The sequence below is a fragment of the Hermetia illucens genome, chromosome 2 (genome assembly GCF_905115235.1).
Source record: "Hermetia illucens chromosome 2, iHerIll2.2.curated.20191125, whole genome shotgun sequence".
Lineage (NCBI taxonomy): Eukaryota > Metazoa > Arthropoda > Insecta > Diptera > Stratiomyidae > Hermetia > Hermetia illucens.
The window spans coordinates 112,412,630-112,435,446 of record NC_051850.1 but is presented as its reverse complement, the minus strand read 5'-3'; the positions used below and the strand labels follow the sequence as shown (position 1 = coordinate 112,435,446).

General features: G+C 40.0%; 2 protein-coding genes and 1 long non-coding RNA gene across 3 annotated transcripts; 1 reads left to right on the top strand and 2 right to left on the bottom strand.

Moving 5' to 3' along the window:
* Positions 1 to 8,799: 8,799 nt before the first annotated feature.
* Positions 8,800 to 9,873, bottom strand: LOC119648271 (ankyrin repeat domain-containing protein 54). The gene has a single exon (XM_038049926.1). The coding sequence runs from the start codon at positions 9,782 to 9,784 to the stop codon at positions 8,960 to 8,962; it is 825 nt and encodes a 274-aa protein (XP_037905854.1). The 5' UTR covers positions 9,785 to 9,873; the 3' UTR covers positions 8,800 to 8,959.
* Positions 9,874 to 13,899: 4,026 nt separating this feature from the next.
* On the bottom strand, positions 13,900 to 18,429 carry LOC119649478. Its single transcript, XM_038051645.1, has 4 exons — positions 18,269 to 18,429; positions 18,020 to 18,199; positions 14,111 to 14,197; positions 13,900 to 14,057 (listed from the first exon to the last, which is right to left on the bottom strand). Exons 1-4 carry the CDS (start codon positions 18,314 to 18,316, stop codon positions 13,995 to 13,997), a joined length of 378 nt encoding a protein of 125 aa, XP_037907573.1. The 5' UTR covers positions 18,317 to 18,429; the 3' UTR covers positions 13,900 to 13,994.
* Positions 18,430 to 21,469: 3,040 nt separating this feature from the next.
* On the top strand, positions 21,470 to 22,296 carry LOC119649513. The gene is made up of 3 exons (XR_005249143.1): positions 21,470 to 21,686; positions 21,752 to 21,929; positions 21,988 to 22,296. It is a non-coding gene; the product is annotated as an uncharacterized LOC119649513 (long non-coding RNA).
* Positions 22,297 to 22,817: the final 521 nt, after the last annotated feature.

The following is a 22,817-nucleotide window of genomic DNA, read 5'->3' as shown; positions in this document are numbered from 1 at the left end:
AAAATATTTGCAGGAGTGTATGATTGTTGTTGAATTTCGGGGAAAAAATGATTGTTGTTTATTGTCTGGAATAATAAAAGCAAATATTCCTCAGGATAACGAGGATGTCGTCGCATCTGGACCAGCTAGACGAATCCTTTCTAATAAGAAAATTATAGTTAATTCCTAAGCGCCTTCTTTGCGCTACGACAGTTATGTTGAAAATCAGTCTATGGCTCCAACGACCCTGTTCGTTTCGTCCCCACCATTGTGGCCACCAGTTCAACGATTGCACAGGTTCCATCATAGATGCGCGCTACCTCATCGATCAATATTATTCTAGCAATGACGCATCGTCTAATACGTATGGCTCAAGTGGTTAGAGCGGGACTGTCGTAGCAGAAGGTCGCAATTCACTGGCGGCAGAGGGATTTGTTATCGTCACTGGATGTCAGATACCAGTCGACTCAGCTGTGAATGAGTACGTGAGTAAAATCAGGGTAATATTCTAGGACGTGGGCAATGCTGACCACAGTGCCTCCTACAGGCTATCCTGTAGCGTACCGTTAGGGTCTTGAATGAAGTGCCCTAACACACTTCAAGGCCCTGAACCAATATGGATTGTTGCGCCAACGATTAATATTATTATTATATTGGGTTGGGAAAAAAGGCTATGATCTTGCCAGTCCTCATGTATTCCTCGGAAACTTGGGTTCTTAGCAAGAAAAATTGCGAACTCTTGGCCGCGTTCGAAAGAAGAATCCTCCGAAGAATTTTTGGCCCCCTACATGAGGATGGACGATTCCGTAGCCTACACAATGACGAAATCTATGAGCGATACCATGACCGTCCGGTTGTGGATAAAATCCGGCTCAATAGGTTACGGTGGGCGGGTCACTTAATCCGTATGGATGAAGATGATCCCACCCGGAAAGCCTATAAGAGCAATATCTATGGTAGAAAAAGAAGACGAGGCAAACCCTGCCTAAGATGGAGCGATGGCGTAGGCTAGGACGCCAGACAGCTTTTAGGGATATCGAATTGGTGGACCTCGGCGCAAAACCGGGATGTCTGGAGTTCCTTATTAAGGCAGGTCTAGACCGGATACCGGTTGTTGCGCCGTTGATGATGATGAAAAAGAAATGTCGTATTTTGTCAATAGATGGCGACACTTAAACATATCTTGTGTTGTACTTATTGCATCGGGTCATAATTATACGGCGATTTGAAGACGAAAATCTGTGGTACAAGTGTCTCTTTGACAGTGTTTTGATCGTACGTTACAGTCTCAAGTTATAACGCATCAAAAATGGAGTCCACCAAGCAAGAAATTTGTCATATTTTACGATTTTACTACCTGAGAGGTAAAAATGCAACGAAGGCAGTCGAAAAAAATTGTGAAGTTTATGGGCCCGATACTGTAACGATTCGCACAGCACAGCGTTGGTTCGATCGGTTTCGTACTGGTAGGCCAATCGTCGTAGAAACCGATAAAATCGTTGAAATCATCCAAGTAGGCCGGCATGTGAGCATTCGCGCTATTGACCAGGAACTGGGTATAGACCATAAAACCATTTGGAACCATTTGCAGAAGATTGGATTTCAAAAAAAGCTGGATGTTTGGGTTGACGCATAAAAAATCTCTTGGACCGAATCAAAGCCTGCGACGTACCGCTGAAACGGAACAAATTCGACCCATTTTTGAAGCGGATGGTGACTGGTGATGAAAAGTGGATCACGTACGACAACCTCAAGCGAAAAACATCGTGGTCGAAGCGCGGCAAACCGGCCCAAACCATCCCCAAGCCCGGATTGACGGCCTGGAAGGTTTTGCTGTGTGTTTGGTGGGATTAGAAGAGAATCATCCACTATGAGCTGCTCAACTATGACCGGACCCTCAATTCTGTCCTCTACTGTGAGCAACTCGACCGTTTGGAGCAGGCGATTGAACAGAAGCGGCCAGAATTGGTCAATAGGAATGGTGTTGTGTTCCACCTGGACAACGCTCGGCCTCATACATTTTTGATGACCCGCCAGAAGCTACAGGAGCTCGGATGGGATGTCCTATCGCACCCACCGCATAGTCCGGACCTGGCACCAAGTGATTACCATCTCTTCCGGTCCATGCAAAACGCTCTTGGTGCTACTAAGTTGGCCTCAAAAGAGGGTTACGAAAACTGGCTGTCTGAGTTTTTTGTCAATAAGAAGGGGATAATAAAGTTGCCTTCTAAATGGCAACAAGTTTACGAACAAAACAGCGCATATTTGACCTAAATCGGATAATTCTAAATATGTTAAATAAAGCGTCAATTTTCGATCACAAATAGGACATTTCCTTTTCCCTAACCCAATATATGTATCGTTGACAGAAACCCTTATGTGCAACATAGTGCGTTAACCATACCTAGGCATCATCGGAGTTGGTTCATGACGATACGCTTCAGCCCCCTAAACGACTTTCCGAATAATTACTCCACTGTTCGGCGCTATATAGCTCCAGGGCAAGCCATCCTACGATAGTGGCTTCCATTAAATAGGGTAACTTGCAATGAAACTCTTGGCTTTTCTCAATTTGTCACTTATTCACTGCCACTGTTGCCTCCAACGCATCCATTTTTTATTGTTTCAGGCCAGATAATTCGAAAACACGCCGCAGACACAAGTTGAAGGAAGCTTGTGGCTTTCGAGTAATAGTGGCGTTCACTATCCATGTACTGCTCCCATATAGCACCACAGATATTGGCGTGAAACTGCATTAACTTGATGTTGATATAGAGATGATTACATTTCCAAACTTTGAATGAAAAAACGAAGGCGCTATTAATACGTCAAGCAACATCAAGTTCGCTACACTATCAGCAGAAACAGTACCTCCTAGACAGGTATACAAACTATTCAACGCTTTCGACATTTTGTCCACTAATTTAAATGGGGATGGCTCAGTGATTGGAGCGCTAGGCCGTCGTAACAGAAAGCCGCGGTTCAAGCCCCACTAGTGCGAGAGGGATTTGTATCTTGACCGAATGTCGGATACCAGTTGACTTAATTGCGAATGAGGGTACCCGAGCCAAATCAGGGTAACAATCATGGGCGAGTGCAATACTTACCACATTTCCTCAAACGGTGTATTATAGTGTACCGTTTCGGTCTTGAATGAAGTGCTCTAACACCCCCCAACGTCCTGTTCCAATTCGATTGTTTTACGATCGATTATTAGACCATTGGGTCTCGGTGAAAATATAAGCACCAGCACCCCTTTCTGTAGATATTTATTTCACCTTCGTTCGCGAATATGTACAATATTTAGCTGCGCAAAGAAATCTCGGAAAACAGTCATCATCATCATCAACGGCGCTGCAACCGGTATCCGCTCTAGACCTGCCTTAATAAGGAACTCCAGAACCCCCATTTTGCGCCAAGGTCCACCAATTCGATATCATCTCAAGCAGAGTCTGCCTCGTCTTCTTTATCTACCATAGATATTGCCCTTATAGACTTTCTGGACTGGATCATCCCCATCTATATGGATTAAGTGACCCGCCCACCGTAATCTATTGAGCCAGATTTTATCCACAACCAGACGGTCGTGATATCGCTCATAAATGTAGATTACAGAATCGTCCATCCTCATGTAGGGGACAACAAATTTTTCTCTCGAACATGGCCAAGAGTTCGCAATTTTTTTGTTGGTAAGAACCGAAGTATCCGAGGAATGCCTAAGGACTGGTAAGAACATAGTCTTGTCAGCTCTTACTGTCTGTGATCCTATGGTGAGACGTTCCGAGCGAAACAGTTTTTGTAAGTTGAAATACGCTCTGTTGGTTGACAACAACCGTCCGCGGATTTCATCGTCGTAGCTGTTATCGGTTGTGATTTTCGACCCTAAATAGGAGAAATTTTCAATGGCCTCAAAGTTGTAGTCTCTTTATTGTTTTCGTTCGACCAGTGCGGTTTGATGTTATTCGTTCTTTTGGTTTTGGCGCTGACGTTGTCACCATGTACTTCGTCTTGGCTTCATTAATGTGCACCCCAAGATTTCGCGCCCCTTGCTCGATCTGGATGAAGGTAGACTGTACATATCGGGTTGTTCTTCTCATGATGTCAATATCGTCAGCGTAGGCCAGTAGTTGGGTGGATTTGAAGAGGATGGTGCCTCTCGCATTTACATCGACATTGCGAATCACTTTCTCGAGGGCCAGGTTAAAGAGGACACATGATAGGGCATCCCTGGTCTTAGACCGTTGTTGATGTTGAATGGTCTTGAAAGTGATTCTGCTGCTTTTATCTGGCCTCGCACATTGGTCAGGGTCAGCCTAGTCAGTCTTATCAATTTTGTCGGGATACCGAATTCTCTCATGGCCGTGTACAGTTTTACCCTGGCTATGCCGCTGGTCGCTTTAAAGTTGATGAAATGATGGTGTAACTGATGACCATATTCCAGTTTTTCCATCGCTTGCCCAGAACGAAAATCTGATCTGTTGCTGATTTGCCTTCTATGCTTGGTGGTGGCAGTATTTGTCCGTCGTCTTCAGTTGGCGCGACCTCCAACTCGCCGATTTTGGTTGTTGAGCAGTTCATCAAAATACTCAACCCATCGCTCAAGTATTCCCATTCTATCGGAAATCACATTTCCCTCTTTGTCTCGGCAGCATCGAGGTGTGTAAGGCTTCATCCTGCTGACTAGTTGGTAAAACTTGCGTGCTTGGTGCAGTTGATCGCTGTACTTTTCTAGTTGACAGACTTGTTGATTCACCCAGGCTTCCTTTCTCCGTCTGCGCTTTTCCGCTCGGCGGAGTTCGTGATAAGTTACTGTGCGTGCTCGCTCTCTTCGAAAATGCAATATTACTCGGTATACGGCATTCTTCTGCTCCATTGCTAGCTTACATTCATCCTCAAACTAGCCGTTCGGACTTTTCTTGGGACTGGGGTCGTATCAATGATAAAGTTCTTCAGGTGGTTGTGAAGATCATTTGTTGATACTTCATCTCCAAGACATCTGTTGGCTACGTTATTACGGCGATAGCCGCTTGAATTCATCACAAAATTTCCTCATTTTCTGGGCCACGTAGCCATAGCCACATAGCCGGTAATTGCTTTTCATTTCTGCCCTTACACATCAGAGAACTGTTTATCCAGCATGCTCCAATCTCAATCAATGATTAAGGTTAAGTGGAACATATTAGCTGTGGACATAGATGCCGCATATTTTCTCATACATCTCTGTATGCTCTGGTCGCCGCAAGCCCATAGCATTGCTCCAACGCTTATCGAATCGGTGACCTACGCATTACTGCGAAGATTGCTATGAGGTTTAATTATTATGAGAGGTTCTGCCCCAATTCGTAGTTGGCATGAGAAAGTAAATTCTGAGTGATCTTACAGTGTTTAACGTTTATTTGAACCAACCTTATTTTCTCATTACTTCAGTCTTTTAAATTCATGACTGCTATTCAGGACATCCTTTCTCTCATACAGCATGCACTGATAGTCTCTATAACACTCCCTGGCAACGTGGCCCTTCCCCACAGTTTCTGAATCGGCCAAATCGATGGATAGGGCTTCCCTCGCAGGATGGCCGTACATGGGACGCTTGGAAGGTCTCTTGAAAGAAGTCTCTTCCCTAAAGCGACATACCAACTATCTAATACAAAAATCTCCAATGGCTATCAACTTCTTAGCCGCCTTTACTGCTGATCGTATGTCGCCATTCGTGTGTGTGTGTGGGTTTGACGTATGAGGACACCTGTTTTAGATCGTATGATTTGCTGGAGCAAATCCTTAATCCTTAATGGATTAAGGAAGTGCACACCCCTCTTTTTGTTTCGTTGCGTTTATTTGAATGTTATAGGTGAGCATGGTGGTGAAATACTGGTTCCACTTCTTCAGCTGCTTATCATTGTGGATAAGTATCCTACGGTTGAAGTCCTTCTCTGAACTTGTGACCAACTGCATTAAAAGGCCGCAAGAGTGAGGAGAGTGCTCCCCATAGTCCCATCATCTTACCTCTTTAAGGGGAGGTATACAATTAGAACTTTCCGGAAATCCATTTTTTATCGATTGTATTATACCTGATGAAAATTTCGAAAATATTTCAAAGCGAAAGTTCCAAGATTGTAAAAACTACAGTGCTGTAAACATTACGCTTTAACCACCGGATTGAATGAGAAACGGTTATTATGCCAGGTAAAAAAACATCCATTTTTCCAATGGAAACATTTGTGCACTGTAAAGCTCTAAGTATAATCTTGCGGTGTTTCTAGCGAAAAATTATTTGAAATAATTAAGACTTGTTTTTGCTCTTCCCTAATATCATTTATTATACTTGCATATACCGCTATTTCGGAAAACACTTGTTCCCTTCATCAGCGCTAGGAAGTGTAAATGAAGGGAACAAGTGTTGTTGTTTTTTACGTACTATTTGAAGAAAAAACGCAAAATATTAATTCCAATAAGCTTGTGGTTCGAAAGTTTCTGGGATACACAGATAATTCTGTTGCACTAATCATTTCGATATAACCATATATTCTTAATCACGTGGTTTTTCAACGATACGAAAAATCGAAACAAATAATATCTTGCAATTGTTCTGCTTATTCATCCGCGGTTCCGATAGAGTAATTACTTTTTCAGTTCGGCGTCCGGAAAAAAATTTCCTCTTACTGTGCATTCACCAATCCCAATGTTTCGTTTGAAGAACGCCAAACGATTGCTCTCGACAATCTAAAACTTTACCCACTTGTAGTATTTGCAATCAGTACATTTATTCACAAAGTTAGAATTGATGGTGTTATAGATACATACTCCTTTCTGGCGAACTAAAAGTTACGTCCAATTGATGTTTTCGTAGCGTCTCATTTCAAGCAACTTGTTCAAAAACAGAATGATCACCTCATGCAACAGTGTCTCAGAATGAATCTAAATAGAACAAAGTTTTTGATGACTAATCCCAATGAAAAGACACTGAGAACTGAGCGATTTAAATACCTCGCGGTAACGGAAACGAAGATCGAAGGTCAGACCAGGCATAACACGCCATGACCATATCCAAAATGAGAATTTTCGCCATCGATATGGGATTGTACCAATCGTGGGAAAATTGCAAAAGGTGTATGATCATGTAACTCGGGCTGGCGAAAATTAACTCGTCAAGATTGGTCGGAACATCGAAGTCGACGGGAAATGTCCAAAAAGCTGGCCAAAACAACGATGACTTGATACTCTAGATGGTAATTTGAAAGCCTCATGACTCCATCCAGATCAAGTCTTTGACAGAACAAAATGGCGCAACTGGTGAAAACAAACCGATCCCGCTTCTGTACGGGACAACGGCTTTAGAATATCTGATTTTAATTACTTTTTTACAATGAAACCCCCTTAAAATCCGATTGTTCGATGGCTTCTATTGAAAATTTTACCACTGCGATGTCACTTTGCCAGTTTAAAAATTATTTCTTAATTTGAAATTTTGCAAATATGTTAATTATCAGGTATACTTTCGAATGAAAATAAAAAAGGCATGTTAGGAATAATGCAAGTTCAAATTTATGTGCCATAACTCCGCCATTTTATTTTTATTCATATGACAGAAACCAATATATCGTTGTGAAACAGTCTAAAAAACAGTTTTCTTTTTTCATTGGAATTGTATATCTCCCCTTAAAGATTGGCATGCGTGAATATTACTGGGTCAATGCAAACATACCCAACGGCATCCCTGGAGGTCCTTTTGGAATTGGCTGCGTTTCAAATCTCACTGGTGGCAGAGGAATTTGTTATCGTGACTGAATGTGAATGAGTACCTTAGTCAGATAATGCTAATAATCTCCTGCGAGCGCAATGCGGACCACATTACCTCCTACAGTGTACTGTAGTGTGTCGTTATGGTCTTGAATGAAGTGCTCATATACACTTCAAGGCCCTGATCTAATATGAATTGTTGCCCCAACGATTATTATAAAAAGAGCCTCAGGATCATAGTACGAATTCTCACTGGTCATTGCAGTAGTGTCCAGCACTTGCACAAAGTAAGTGAAGGCACCTGGGAGAACACTTAATATCAGATGCCAGGCTGAAAAATTGGAATTTTATAGTTAATAGGTTTAATATAACCCTTAAAGCGGCGCAACAGTACTTCTAGCACGCAGTACAACTTCCCTTAAAAGTAGTTTTATTATCTCGCTTAACCCCAGAATGTCCACTCTAATTCGCTGATGTTCTCGCTAAAACTGAAGCAAGCACATCCTACAATTCAATTCTAAATTGTTGAGAAAACAAAAGGGCAGCGCGCACTTGAGGTGCTTTGGCAGTGTTGAAGCATAAAGAAAATGCCAAAATTGTAGGTTGCTAGCCTTACTGACGAGGGAATCACAATGTCATCGGGGCATCAACTTCCAAGGTTAACAACAAATACTATTATCTAATGTGTCCGAATGGCTCAGTGGCTAGAGCGCGAAGTTGTCGTACGGAAGGTTGCAGTTCAAATCTCACTGGTGGCAGTGGGATTTGTATCGCAACTTGGCGGCAGTTACCAGCCGATTCAGCTGTGGATGAGTACTTGAGTCAAGTCAGGATAATAATCTCGGGCGAGCGCATACATTGCCAGCTATAGGGTATTGCAATCATGCAGTAGACGGTTGCGGTCTTGAATGAATTGCTCTAACGCACTTCGAGGCCCTGATCCAATTGGAGAGTCACACCAACAATTATTATTATTACTATCGTCCAAAATTTGTTAAATTAAACTGTAAGTGAATTCTACTGTATCTAAAGTTTTGGTGCCGTGCAGCCGAAATGATGAGTAAATAAAGAATCTTCTACCGTTAAATCCAGTTTATTGGCAGTTGTAATTCCGACCTGAACATGTAATTTGTCGATAATCTGGCTTCTTGGAGCAAATTTTCATGTATATATATAGAAACCTTATTCCTATGAATCGTAATTAAACTATACAAAGAAAGACAAGTCGAAGACAGTGATGGGATTACTTAGAAATCGTTAGACGCTCGATATTCGCTAGTAGTAAATCCGCTTCGGAAGTTACCTCGTCTTTTGTACTCAGCCCCTCCAGTCGTTTCTCCAGGAGAGCGAGCTCCTGCATATGTGTTTCCTCCTTAATGTAGTACTTCGCGATTAAGTAGATCAGAGCCAACAGATCGTTCACTATCCTCACAATCTCTGGGGTGGGGCTGGTGAAACGTGATCGATATAGACGCAGCTTGCTTTCAGCCAAGTCGAATGGGTTCTTGCCGTTGCGATCCAGAGCGTGAACACTGGCGCCGCCTTCCAAGAGGATCTTCACAACCGTGTTAAAACTGTTGGAGCTGGCCGAAATCACAGCCAGATGAAGTGGTGTGTTGCCCAGTAAGTCGACGATATTGGGATTGGCGCCAAACTTGAGGAGTTCTGTGACTACAGTGGTGTAGCCACGGCACGAGGCCAAATGCAGTGGGCTTCGCTTATACTCGTCCGTGCAGTTGGGATTTGTTCCGTTCTCTAGAAGTCTCGTCACTTCCTCAACATTGCAGACCGAAGCAGCCATCCGCAGTTTCCTCTCCTTGAATTCGGGTATTCCGTAAGGATGAGATTGTCTTAGTCGAACTCGTACGGCGCGGCGTAATCTGCCTAGTTTGTGATGTTTTTCTGCCTTGGCATCTTGTTCGTGCGACTGAGCAAGTTCCTGTACATCCTGGGCTATGTCGAATGAATCGGGAACGGAAAATCGAGCTACACATCCGCTGTCGTTGCTGCTACTGTCCTTACTATCATCCAAGTCAACGTCGACAACATTCTCAGCACTTTCTGCCATCTGATTAAAGAAAATACAGGGGAAACAATTGCCGTAAACTGTTTATGTTTTCGTCTGGGCTTTGATGTCAAAGTCGGAAACGTCAATCTGCAGACCTGACGCGTAATAGATGACATCAAGGAGACCATTTGGTCGAAAGGTCTAAAACTACTACACACTTTGTCGCAGAAGTAGTAGAATGTTTTTATATTAAAATTCAGGGATTCCCCGTGCATAAACAGAGGAAGTTTGTACTACTGTACTGTGCATGCATATAGAATGTTCATTCTCATAGTCCAAAAATCGAAAAAAAAATCAAAAATAAAATTATTTTGAGAGTGTCTATTGATTACGAATTTACAGTAGTAGCATTACACATACAGGGTGTTTTGAAACTATCGAATTAATTGTATGGATACCAAGCAATTCTTTATACAATTCCAAGCAAAAAAAATTATTTTTTTTTTCGAATTCGATTGCACTAAAGGGTTAATAGCCGTACCCACTAAAAAACTCAAAAACTACGAAAGATCGAACATTGGAATAAATGTTGAATCGTCGCCGGGACTTCATTCTAGAAGTCACACGTCTATTTGCAAAAAAAAAGAGTAGGTTATGTCGAAATAATACCTCCTCAAAGGGAAATATTTTATTTGTGTCCCAAAATTTTGCTGTTTAAGTTAATTTTTCTGGGATTTTATCATACACAATGTACTAATTAGAGCCAATCGTAATAATGACATTAAAATCTCAAAAATAGTTAGCTAATACTTCACATAGAGACTTTTAGCATCATATACATCCTTCACTGACTTGTGCCATGGATTCGACCAAACGTTGGACATGTTCGCCTAGAATTTTTCTCCATTATTCGAGAAGATTTATTTCTTGGTCAAAATGGGTCCTTTGCTATGCTGATAATATTGCAGTCTGAAGATTATGGAGAGGTTTTGAATAGCTTCGGACAATTGAACACTACCACATGCGTGTTTTTACGCTTTATATTTCAGGTCACTGTTTCGACATATCTTGAATGTTTGACGAATTCGCAACAGCGCTGGTCCCGTTGCCAGCAAAAATTGCTTGATGAAACGTCTGCTTGAATAACGGAGAAAAATTCTAGTCGAATATATTGAACATTTAGTCGAAACTGTGGCGCAGCAGGATTCGCGGTATTCGAAATTTATTTCGAATATTGCGAATACCAGCGTCACCGGCGCTCTCCACTCAGTTTAGACCTCGCCACAGGAGTGAAGAGCAGAGTGCCATGAAAGGGGCGGCAAATGTCATTTTTGGAAAAAAGAAAATAATAACTAAACTTCTGTCAAAGACTGCGACTCCTAATTAATTGTTGATTTTAAAGATGTATTCGTTGAATTTAATTAAATGATTAAGTGATGAATGTGGTGTTGCCTGCAACTAATAAAATGTGATTTTGCCTGCGATTGGTGGATGTAATTGATAAAGAGTTATATAAGCTCCCAAAAAACTATGCCACTAGCCAGTGAAGGCTATATATGATGATAAAAGTCTACAAGGAGCATTAACTTGTCATTTTTGAATTTTTAACGATTTCTTAGCTCTGACCAGATTTCATTTTCGCCTGTGAAAATAGTTTCTTTTGATTTTCGTACTAAGCTAGGGTTTTACCTAATCTTTTTTCGATGATTTTCTTTGCATTGTATGTTACTTTATTGTAAAAAAAACACAACTCCTTTTACACCCTTTCTCGACACTTATACATTTCGTACGACGGTGTTCGGATTTAAATTTTGCTCATGATATATTGCATTTAAATGGATTTTTTTATGAAAATATTCGAAGTAATCACTATTCATTGCTCATAGGAGGGTTTTTTAATGTCGTTATACATTGCTTTGATATGTTTGCAGCAGCACTATTTATTTTAGAAGAAACTCCTTCTAAGGACATCAGGGCGTCCTTATGAACCATTCCTTTCAAGTCCTCTTTCAGAAAGTTGTCTAGTTTATTTAAATATGGTGATCTCGCAAGACATCGTACTGACCCACAACGGTCTATCTCCGGTTTACATTTTTCATTAAGAAGGGGTGTAATCTCCCTGAAATTACGTGGATGTGTCCCATCCTCTTGATGATATACCTCTCCCCTCTGTCAAATGGTACACTTTGTAATAAATCGACAAGGATTTAATTTCTGCCAAATTTTTATCCATGAGTTTTGGTAATATGCTTTACGATTCAATCGACCAGTGGCTATTATTATAATTAAAAGCCCCTTCTTCAGTAAAAAGATATTTATCGGTAAACAAAATAGTTTTAGTAAAGTTACGATTTCCCCTAATTCATTTTTGCACCTAATCGCAAAAATGTACTCCACCTTGGTTTAAAATTGTAAGAGTAAACATTTTTGTTTTGCTGTTGACATTGCTTCCAGGTTATGCTTGCTTAACATTTCGATGATTTCAATAAGCTACAGTGAGTCAAGCCTGGTTTTCTTTTTGTGCTTTACGTTTAATTTTCCTGGTATTTCAGTTTAATTTAGTAAGTTATTCAGTTACCTGGTCTAATGGGCATCCTAATGCATTTTAATCTTTGTAATTTCAGATGGCACAGAAATCAAAATATTCCAAATTAATGCTTAAAATTAAATTACAAATTTTAGAAAAAAATTAGTGGTTGATAGTACAATGGAGCTCACTTGAATGCAACACGCATAAACATAAATTATGTTTAAATTAGGGGTGCGTCCTGTTGCATAGCACTGAATTCTCTTTTATGGCTACTGAATGATACGAGAGGGGATGGCTTCGCAATAAAATATGGCCAACGCAAGCCAGTGCAAGCTGAAACGCTTGATATACTTAGATGACATCAAGTTATATGCTGGAATTTCTGATCATCTTAGAAGTCTGTTGCAAATAGTAGACATGCTTAGCCGTGATATTCGGATGGAAATTGGCTTGGACAAATATCGATTCTAATTCAAAGATTATCACGAGTCGCATGCCGGACATAGTATTGGTGACCTCCACATCCGGGCGATGACCGAGACAGACTTCTACAAATATCTAGGAATTCTGCAAGCTACCTCTGGTCGAGTTAGTGATTTGAAGAATGTTTTGCTGTCCAAATTCCTGCGACGTGAGAAGCTAGTGCTGAAATCTCGGCAAAGAATAAAATAAGCGCATTAAATGTATTCGCTATCCCTTCATTGGCCTATGCATTCGGAATATTGCCGTGGACGAAAATCGATCTGGAAAACGTCCAGCGGCGGATACAAGCTACTATGTCTAAATTCCGAATGCCTAATCCAAACTCTGCCGTGAAGCGGATGAGCCTGCCTCATGACTTATTGCGCGTTTATTTTTACAGCAAAGAGTAGACGAGTCCCTTGCATACGGCTGTTTGAAAGGCAAGCTGTGGGCTGACTCCACTTAAATTGAAGAGTTGATCTTTCAATCCTCTGAGTGGGGTGAAGTCAGAGCGGATTGATGAATGGAACCTGCACAATGCACGGTAAACACGTGAATAGGCTCTGGCAGCCGTTTGTCCATCTGTATTTGTCAACCAGATGGGGGTGTGCTGGAGAGCTCTTTACTGAGCCGTAGGCATTTATGTGTGCCATTCAGGATGGCGTGGGGGAACTGATAGTTACATACCGCACAACAAGCCTAACGTGCTGCTAGTTGATAGAACAGATCACTCCGCGTATATTACTGATGTTGCTATCCCCTATAATAGCAATATTGGTTCAAACCATGCAGAAGTACACCATTATGTAAACATGCTCAATTTCGCGGGTGTTCTAGACGGGGATATTCCTTATCGATCAGTTTACATCGGAGCTCATCCAATTTACTAGTGACATTTTAACCTCATTTAGTGGTATTGGTGACCTTTTTGAAAACGGGATTTTGGAATACGCGTTAACTACGAAAAGTTTCGGGGTTACGCATATCTCACTAGCTTTGAAATCAAAAAACAATTCCTAGAAACGAAGCTTCCGATTTTAGATAGGATAGTATCCTTTTGATTTCAATGTGAATTCAAAATTGATCGTAATAAGAGAAATGATCATCAGTTGCCGAACCAAATCGGATACCTCCTAAAATCATAACAATTATATTTGAAACTTTCTTTCAATTTTAATTCCAATTGTCCTAGAAATGACCATTTCAAATTTATTCGGTTGAGAGTATTTACATAACTTAGATTTAGCTATCCCAAATATGAATATCTGTATTTTTTATTTAGTCTTGTGGGCATCTTATAAACTGTCCAATGCGTTTGGCGAACTGACCCAATATAATACCCTGAAAAGAATGCTTCATATCGTTGCGTTGCTACAGAGCGATTCACAACTCACCAATTTATAAACGACATCCTTTGCTGTCTCCGTTATATTGGGTACAACGTCGCCAAAGTTGCCTTCTCGAATATATGGTAAGAACATCTGAAATTGGAAGGAGAGATAAAATTCACCAGAAATTCTTTCCCAGTAAACTTGTACAAAGACAGCTGCTGACGCGACTTTTATGAGTAATTTAACATTTCTTTCAAAATTACTCAGAGTTATCGCATCTGAAGTAATCCTACTTTACGTAGCTAATAAATCCACATACATATATGAACCTTGGATGAATTCCATTAGACACGAATACCATAGATCTTACTCTAAGCTAGCCCTTCCGTATTTGCAAACTTACATAACATGTACTAACAAATGCACTCTCATCTCTAATAGAAGGATTTTTGGAAGTTCTCCTTACGAAATATCCTTTTTTAATAGCAAAACTGAGCATTATATCATGAGTATATGTCCTTGTTAGCTTTATTTTAAGCTAGATTTCGTCACCGCTATTTCGAACGATTTAGACCACGTGGTTCTATGTGATTCGCTAAACGAATTAAATATTATATGTACATATATTAATTGGAGTGCGAGCTGGAAGTATCCTCAAATTACTGATTCTTGAAAAGGCGGTCAAAGGGTAGTATAGGTCCCAGGGCGAAACTTGGGTTGATACCCACGATATAGCGTAAGACCTGGGAAATATCTGTTAAATCAAGCTCAACTACCAAACGCTATCTCCAACTCTACGTGGAGAGTTTTTACTCAATAATAAACTACAAACGGAGAAGGATGAAGGCGAGTCCCCCGCTCCTAAAAATAAGACAAATGGTACCAAGTGATCATAGAAATTGGGGGTCGGCTAGGGCTAAAGACAATGGACAGAAGCCACGGAGCCTTAAAAGTCCCAATATCAGGCGGATGTCACACACATTAGCGTTCAGGTCTCTACAGAAGAGACGGCAGAGTCGGATACTTTCTATGACGCAATAAAACAAACCCTCGAAGCCTACACCAGTTATGATATTAAAATCATGAGGCTTTAACAGTCGAGTAGGAACGGAGCCCGTTTTCTTACATAATACAATAATCATTGGCACAACAATCCATATTGGATCAGGGCCATGAAGTGTGTTAGAACACTTCATTCAAGGCCGTGACGGTATACTACAGTAGTATACTGTAGGAGGCAATGTGGTCAACATTGCGCTCGCCCCAGATTATTACCCTGATTTGACTCAGGTACTCATTCACAGCTGAGTCGATTGATATCCGATGTCAAATCACGACACAAATCCTATGCTACCAGTGAGATTTGAACCGCAACCATTCACTTCTTCACCGCGTACACACCACAGACACGTTGACCTGATGCCGAGAAAGATGACTCGGACTCTGAACTTCTCGATGAAAAGACTTGAAACGTTCCGTAATGTCATGTGGGTGAAAAGACAGACGATAACAGGTACCATGAGGGAAAGGGGTTCGGAGCGCGCAATGAGGGTGGTGAGCGTATAATCGATTTTGCGGACACTCATGACCTTGTACTTATGAATACATGGTTCATCAAACGATTGTCTCATCTTCCTACATTTTACAGTGGGAACAGTAAAACGCAAATCGATTATATTCTCATAAGGCGCAGAGATTTTAGCACCTTCACTAATTGTAAAGCCGTTCCCTATGAGACCATCTCACCTCAACATCGACCGTTGATTGCCGTCCTGCAAATTAAGCCACTGATAAAACAGCGTGAGGAACTCACGAAGTCGAGGAGGCAATAAAACGAATGAAATCGGGTAAAGCCACAGGACCTGACGACATCGTATTTGAGCTCTGGAAAGCGAAGAGCTGGGACCCAACACTGTGGCTCAATGAATTCTTTAATCGGGTTATTCTGGAAGGTAGAACACCATCTGACTGGCAAGACTGTCCCAATATGGAAAAATAAAAGTAGTCTAGCAGAATGTTCAAATTACCGTCCGATACGGTTACTAGTTCGACGATGTTATAGGCCAGCAACGGAATGGAAAATTCAGAAATCTATCACGAACTCCGTCTAGAGAGAAATCTGGTTTCCGACCGTATGGACATATTGGAGCAATGGGATGAGTGCTTTAATAAACGGTTCATTTATAGAAGGAGAACAGAGTGCAGCAATTATAAAGGTATCACGTTACTGAGTACCAACTATGTGATATTCTCCGCCATCTTATTAGGGGGGATAGCCCCATACGCTCAGAACATTAACTTCCATACCAAAGAAACCTCACTCCAGGCAAATCAGCAACAGATCAGATTTTCTCTGTGCGGCAAGTGATGGAAAACCTGTTGGAATATGGCCATCAATAGCACCATTTTTTCATCAACTGTAAGGCCACCTATGATACTATAGACACGGTAAAACTGAAAGACTGATTAAACTGACCCTGCACGAGGCCAGTTAAAAGCAACAGAATCACTCTTAAGACCACTCACTATCAACAGCAGTCTAAGACTAGTGGATGCCCTATCATGCATTCTTTTTAAGCTGGTCATAGAAAAAGTGATCCATGATACTGTTTTAAATGCGAGAGGCATCCTCCTCTTCAAGTCCACCCAACTACTGGCATATGTTGTGGATATTGACTAGATAATGGGAACAGCAATCCAAGATATTCAACCAGATGAAATCGATTCCGGTTGGTGTGACACCTTAGGCTGCATATGAGAAGAGGGACATTGTGGCAACGTCAGAGCCAAAAGCCACAGAAGTAACATCAGATGACGCTGCTCAAATGAGAACAGTAAAGATAGGAAAATACAAATTTGGGACTACTGATAATTTCTCCTATTAAAGATCGAAAATAATCACGACCGTCTGGTTGTTAAGAAAATCCGCCTGCGATGGACGAGGATGATTCAGCGCAGAAAGTCTTTGGGGGCAATACTTATGGTTGAAAAAGGAGACCTCGAATGGAGCGATGGCGTAGGCCAGGACACCAGAAAACTTTTAGAAATGTCGAATTGATGACCCACGATGCATGTCTGGAGTTCCTTACTCAGACAGGCCTAGATCGGATACCAGTTGTTGCAAGGTTGATGATGATGACGAGAAGAATGAAAAACTGTCCCTTCCCAATAGCTGTGTACATGCCTATCTCCATTTCCCCACCCTTCGTTAAAATCTGCAAGCGAACCATAAAATTAATTATAACTGCAAAGTTTAATTCTATCCCACATCTCACATCACGTTTTCTTCATTCTTAAAACCGAAATTAGGCAAGGGATTAGCAGTAAGATACCTCCAACAGTCTTCCTCCTTGACTTTTGGAAAGCTATTGACTCCGTAAATTCAATAACATTTTAAACTTCTACCAGTCCTTCTACAAGCTTCTATATGGTCGGCAATCCCAAGTGAAAGTTCAGCACCAGCGTCACCAAAATCAAAAAGGATGTCGAAGCATTGTATATAGTGCTTTAGTAATATTAATTTTCCTATAAAAACGTGTGCATCGATATAGAGCAAGTGAAGCTTCCCAACGGCAAGTAGCATCAATTGACCTAGCAGGTTTAGTTTCTATTTATATTGTGTTCAAATGGCCATCATACTATCTACATATGTATGTAGCTTGGAACCAACAATCGGATACGGGGCTTTGTCCTGTCTTGTTCCTGTTGAGCACGAAGAGGGATTGTGGATTTTTTGCTGTAGATATTGTTTATCTCTTGCGCGAGAAGCTTTGCATCAATTTAAATGTAATAACTATGGCTTTGTCACTATTTGAACTCGTTTCTATAAAATTTAAAGTAACGCACACAATTCAATAGTATTCACCAATTATTTAAATTCTATATATTATTCTCAGTCTACGTTATTTGTTTTTTCCTTATGATTTCAATAATTCTTGCCAGCTCAAGCAATTCATGGAAATTCATACTTACTATTAATGCTGCTACCGTAATAATTGGCCAAAATAACGAAAGTAGCAGCCTTACTGCCCAGTTCACGATGTACCATGTTAAAAATATCAGAACCAAAAATACTATCAATGTAGAAGCGTCTGAAGGCATATTGAAGTTTTGCATTATCCAATCACTTAATGTCGATCGTAATGTTTCCGGCTGCAATTTCGAAAGCAATGTACTATTATAAATTATGGAATATTTATGGCCCTACAATACGGAACTCACGAGAGGAGGACGATATCCCGGCGGTGATGAACACTTTACGCGATCCATAAGTTGATGGAAATTTCCAAATACAGAAAAAAACCAAGGGGAATTTGCCAAAGGTTTGAAATGATTTTTGAAATAATTTCCTAATGACAGTAACTAAATAGGGCCTGCTTTACGATAAAATTTAGTTTTAAAAATCCAGTAAAAGTATATTAGATAAAATAGATAAAAGATAATGCAGAAGACTGCAATACTATAATCTAGAGTAAGAAATATACAGAAAGCGTGAAAGCGTTTTAATCTAAAAAAGAAAGTCATCTTGCGGGCTGCTGCGGAGAGATGTGTAAAATATAGATCCCTATTCAACTTGATCTTGACTCAAAGAATTATAAAAAGCGAAATGTTGCAAATAGTGACTACACATATTGTTACGTGGATAGTAAAACTTCTGTGCTCGGGCTGGTTATCATTATGTAAAAACCAAATACTTTCCAAACCTCTTTTAAGTGAAATCCTAAGACTTCCCCAATTGGAATCCTTATCCGTAATTATCAGCGCTTGTACGAATTGCACACTACTTACCTAGATCCGTACCACCAGATTGTGTAACGTACTATCAGAAACCCGTAACTTTATTACAATACAAATGATTATTTATATTTCCGAATCTCTAATGGGATGAACCCAAATTTCCGCTGGAAACCACATCCAGCTTGCTTCGCACAAGCGTTGAGCGATGGGGCTTAAATATGTTACGCTGAAGTAATGCCCCCAAAATTTTTCTCGAATTTCGGTATACCCAATGTACTAATTTTCTTGCTAAAAATAAATCTGCTTTTACTATGATCAAATTATGTTAATATTATTTTACCGTAAATTGAGTAATTACGGTATTGGCAGTTCTAGTAAATTGAATGGAAAACCATACTACCAAATTCGAAAAAGAACTAGCAAGGGAAAGGCCGGATGTTCAGTTAACATCCTTAATCAATGCATTTCAGCTAATTTGTGTCGATCTCCGTAATAAAGCAAGTATTTATCGGCTGTACATGTGTTTCTTGAAGAAACCTGAGGTTTATGGATTAGGTATAACAGGTTAATTGTCAGTTAGGGTTTTATGGCTAAAAATCGCATTCTACTTTTTAAATGCGTTTTTCTCGAAACCGCATGTTGAAAATCGGCTGCCACCATAGCTTTCAAACGAAATTCTTTGAAATTTTCGCGACTTATTTAGAACATATTTCTATGGTCCGCAAACTAGGATAATTGCGATTCATTAAGTAGTTTTTTTTATTCATTGAAGAAGCCGTGAAAAAACACCAAAGTTCACTAAAAAAAGTTTAACACGGCACCAAAAATTTATGTTTTAATATTTTTTAATAATCCTAGTTTGCGGACTGTAGTTAAGTCTGTACATTAAAATGCCGTTTACTTTTTTCTTTCAGACGATCGCATCGCTCTCTAGCGTGGCAGCAGAAAAACACCTTTTTTGGAGATGGCTGTATAAATTGCTCTGTATTTCAATAATTATGCGATCAGGTTGGAAAAATTACTATGCAGGCTCAAGATATGAATAAATCTATGATGAAAAATTCGTATTTGTATCTTTATCCAGTTCTTCACAAAAAAATTCTAAAAACAGCAAAAAAACGGCCTTTACACAGGATGACCCCCTTAAATTACTTTTTTTGAAAGAAATGCCAAAGAATATAGTGGTTGCTTTTCTTTGCCGACCCTTTTTTACGAAGGTCGCGCGGTCAAACCAATTGCACCTATAAATTTTAATTTACAATGAAGAAACAATTTTTCTCGATTATAGATATACTACACATAGCTAGAGAAGTACGTAAGTTTTTTCCGATATGTCGACTTTAGCTAAAACGGCGCGTTTAAAAAAAAATACCAAATTTTCGGTATATGTCAATATTTAGCGCCAGTGTCTGATGCCTGTTTATGAACATCGATCAACTTCAAACCTTTCGTTACATTTTATATGCATAATTTTGTTGAGTAGAGAGTTTGCTTGAAGTTTTGTGTTGCTAACGAAATGTCGTGTCCTGATGCATTGAAAATGTTGCAAAAAGTCTTCAGGGAGTCTGCTCTGTCGAAAGCTATGGCATACGACTGGTATAAAGTGACTCATTTCGACATCCTCAATTTCGTGCAAAACCAATATCGAAAGACGGTTGCGGAGGATATGATTTCTGATGCTCCTTAAAGACGAGCTGAAACCAAAAAAGAAGCAGAATGCGACGAGAGAGTAAAGGCTAGTGGTGTCTGGACGTGTGAGTGGAACGATAATAATAATAATCGTTGGCGCAACAATCCATGTTGGATCAGGGCCTTGAAGTGAGCACTTCATTCAAGACCATAACGGTACACTAGGAGGCAATGTGGTCAGCATGGCGCTCGCCCGAGATTATTACCCTGATTTGACTCAGGTACTCATTCACAGCTGAGTCGACTGGTATCCGACGTCAAATCACGATACAAATTCCACTGCCACCAGTGAGATTTGAACCGCGACCTTCCGTACGACAGCCTTGCGAGTGGAACGATGGTTAAATTTAAATTTTTAAATTTGCCTGAAAATTAAGTCGTTTTTTTATTTATAAATTCCCGGTACTTGTTGATCATAAGGTACCCTTAAAATTTCAGACCGACTGGTCAAGATTTCTTCTAGATATGAGTTCGATCAACTTGAAAAATGTAGTTTAGAAAAAAACAAACTTCAAATTTTCAGTATGCTCCCATCGGCCTAAGAGGAGTTGTGCCAAAATTCAAAATAGAAGTGTTGAGATATTTTGCCCACCTCAATCCTTTTGTTGAGTATATCATTTTTAACGTGTTAGGACATTTTTCCAGCTAAATAAAAAACGAAAGATCGATATGTTTAGATTTCGACAGTAGCCTAACCATTTAAGAATTATTTAAATTATGCTGATCTGCACTAAATAGATCAATCAAAGGATCAAGGGTTTTCGAAATTCAAAGAGGTATTGGGTAATAGAGACATGTCCAATATCTGTGATGTTAACACACTTCGTCCATGGCTTAGTTTGTGCTGTGATGGCGAGAAAATATCCTGTAATGGATTACACAAGAAGAGGCGCTCTCGGAGCTCGCTGCATTTATCTTTGGCTTTTTGCATAATGAAAATACTAACTAATCAGGTAGGCAATAGTATTTCAAGCTTGTGATTCCAGGCAGTTTACGCTGTTTTCTACTTTCAATTCAAACAATGTCAAAGCGACATTTTGCAGTTCTATGGTCTTCGCAAACTTTACAGAAAGAAATATTTTGGCATTTTTAATATCTGGTTTATTACTATAAAATTCGTTTTCTGTTTTGTTTTATCGTCCTAAGCTAAATTCCACTTGATCCTACTTGGTTGCCTCGGTATAAACTTTTTATTGATAACTGGTAAAAAGAGGTAAGTTGTCAACAGGATCTCTTGCAACATCTAGTGAATGTTATTCATTTATTCCACTCTTGCAGGCAATAAAATATATGTTCATAACAGAAAAGGAGAAGAAAACTGGAAAGTAAAATGCCAGTTGCAGTGCACCTTGTAGAAGTTTTGACTTTGATAACTGCTTTGGGAATTCTTGTGGCATTTACTTTTTTTATCGTCGCGGCTGATAGAATTCTCTACCTGGCTCTACTTATAGTCCAGGTGACTAAATCTCCTTGATTTCCATTGCATCTAATTAACGTTACTCTAATACCTACAGCCTTTATCGATTCTGTTCACAACCATTATGTACAAAGCGGAACAGATTCTACTGTGGATATTAAATAGAATCCTGTACGTAGCTGGAAATGTCGGTACATCACTCGGATGTTCATCTAACGACTGTTCTGGCGGAAAATAATTTTTATAGATATTTTTAAAATGTTATTTCGAACTTGGGCAAGTTAAGTGAAATTTACTAGTATGCACTGCCCTTCCTGAAGCGATGTGAAATGTTAAAAGTTGAGCATGTACATTATGCTTTTTTCTTGTTGACCAATAAATTATGAAAACTCCTTTTGGAAGAAAATTTTTGCGCAGAAAGCTTTCTCTTGTTGTGCACACATATTTGTTTATAGAGTTGAGAAAACCAGCACCATGCAAGCTAGCTCCCGCTAAGTGATGACTAACACCTTGTGACAAACTCCACCACCTTAGTTGGCTTGACGCTGAAACTGGCTGCCCTCATAAGCTTTAGTCTTTAGATAGGTCTGTCCACAATTTAGAGACATCAACCAGGTTAGGCCTTTTTATGGTAATTTTTCCAATATTCTTCTAGTAAAAGGTTCGTAGATAGAAGCCACATTACGAAGCATCTCATTAGCGTGGCGTCATTAGAAGCAAGGGTAGCATTGCTTTCCCTAACATAATTTAAGAAAGTACAAGGCCTGAAATATAACAAATGTAGCTCCTGAAAAAAAAGATTGCTTCGTCCCAACAGTTGACCAAGGGAAAGCTAAACAGCAGCAGAAAATGCCCTCTTTGCGATACATTGGAGTTTTTTGCACGTTGTAAGTTTGCAAGTGCATGTGATTTAAAGTTAAAAGTAGT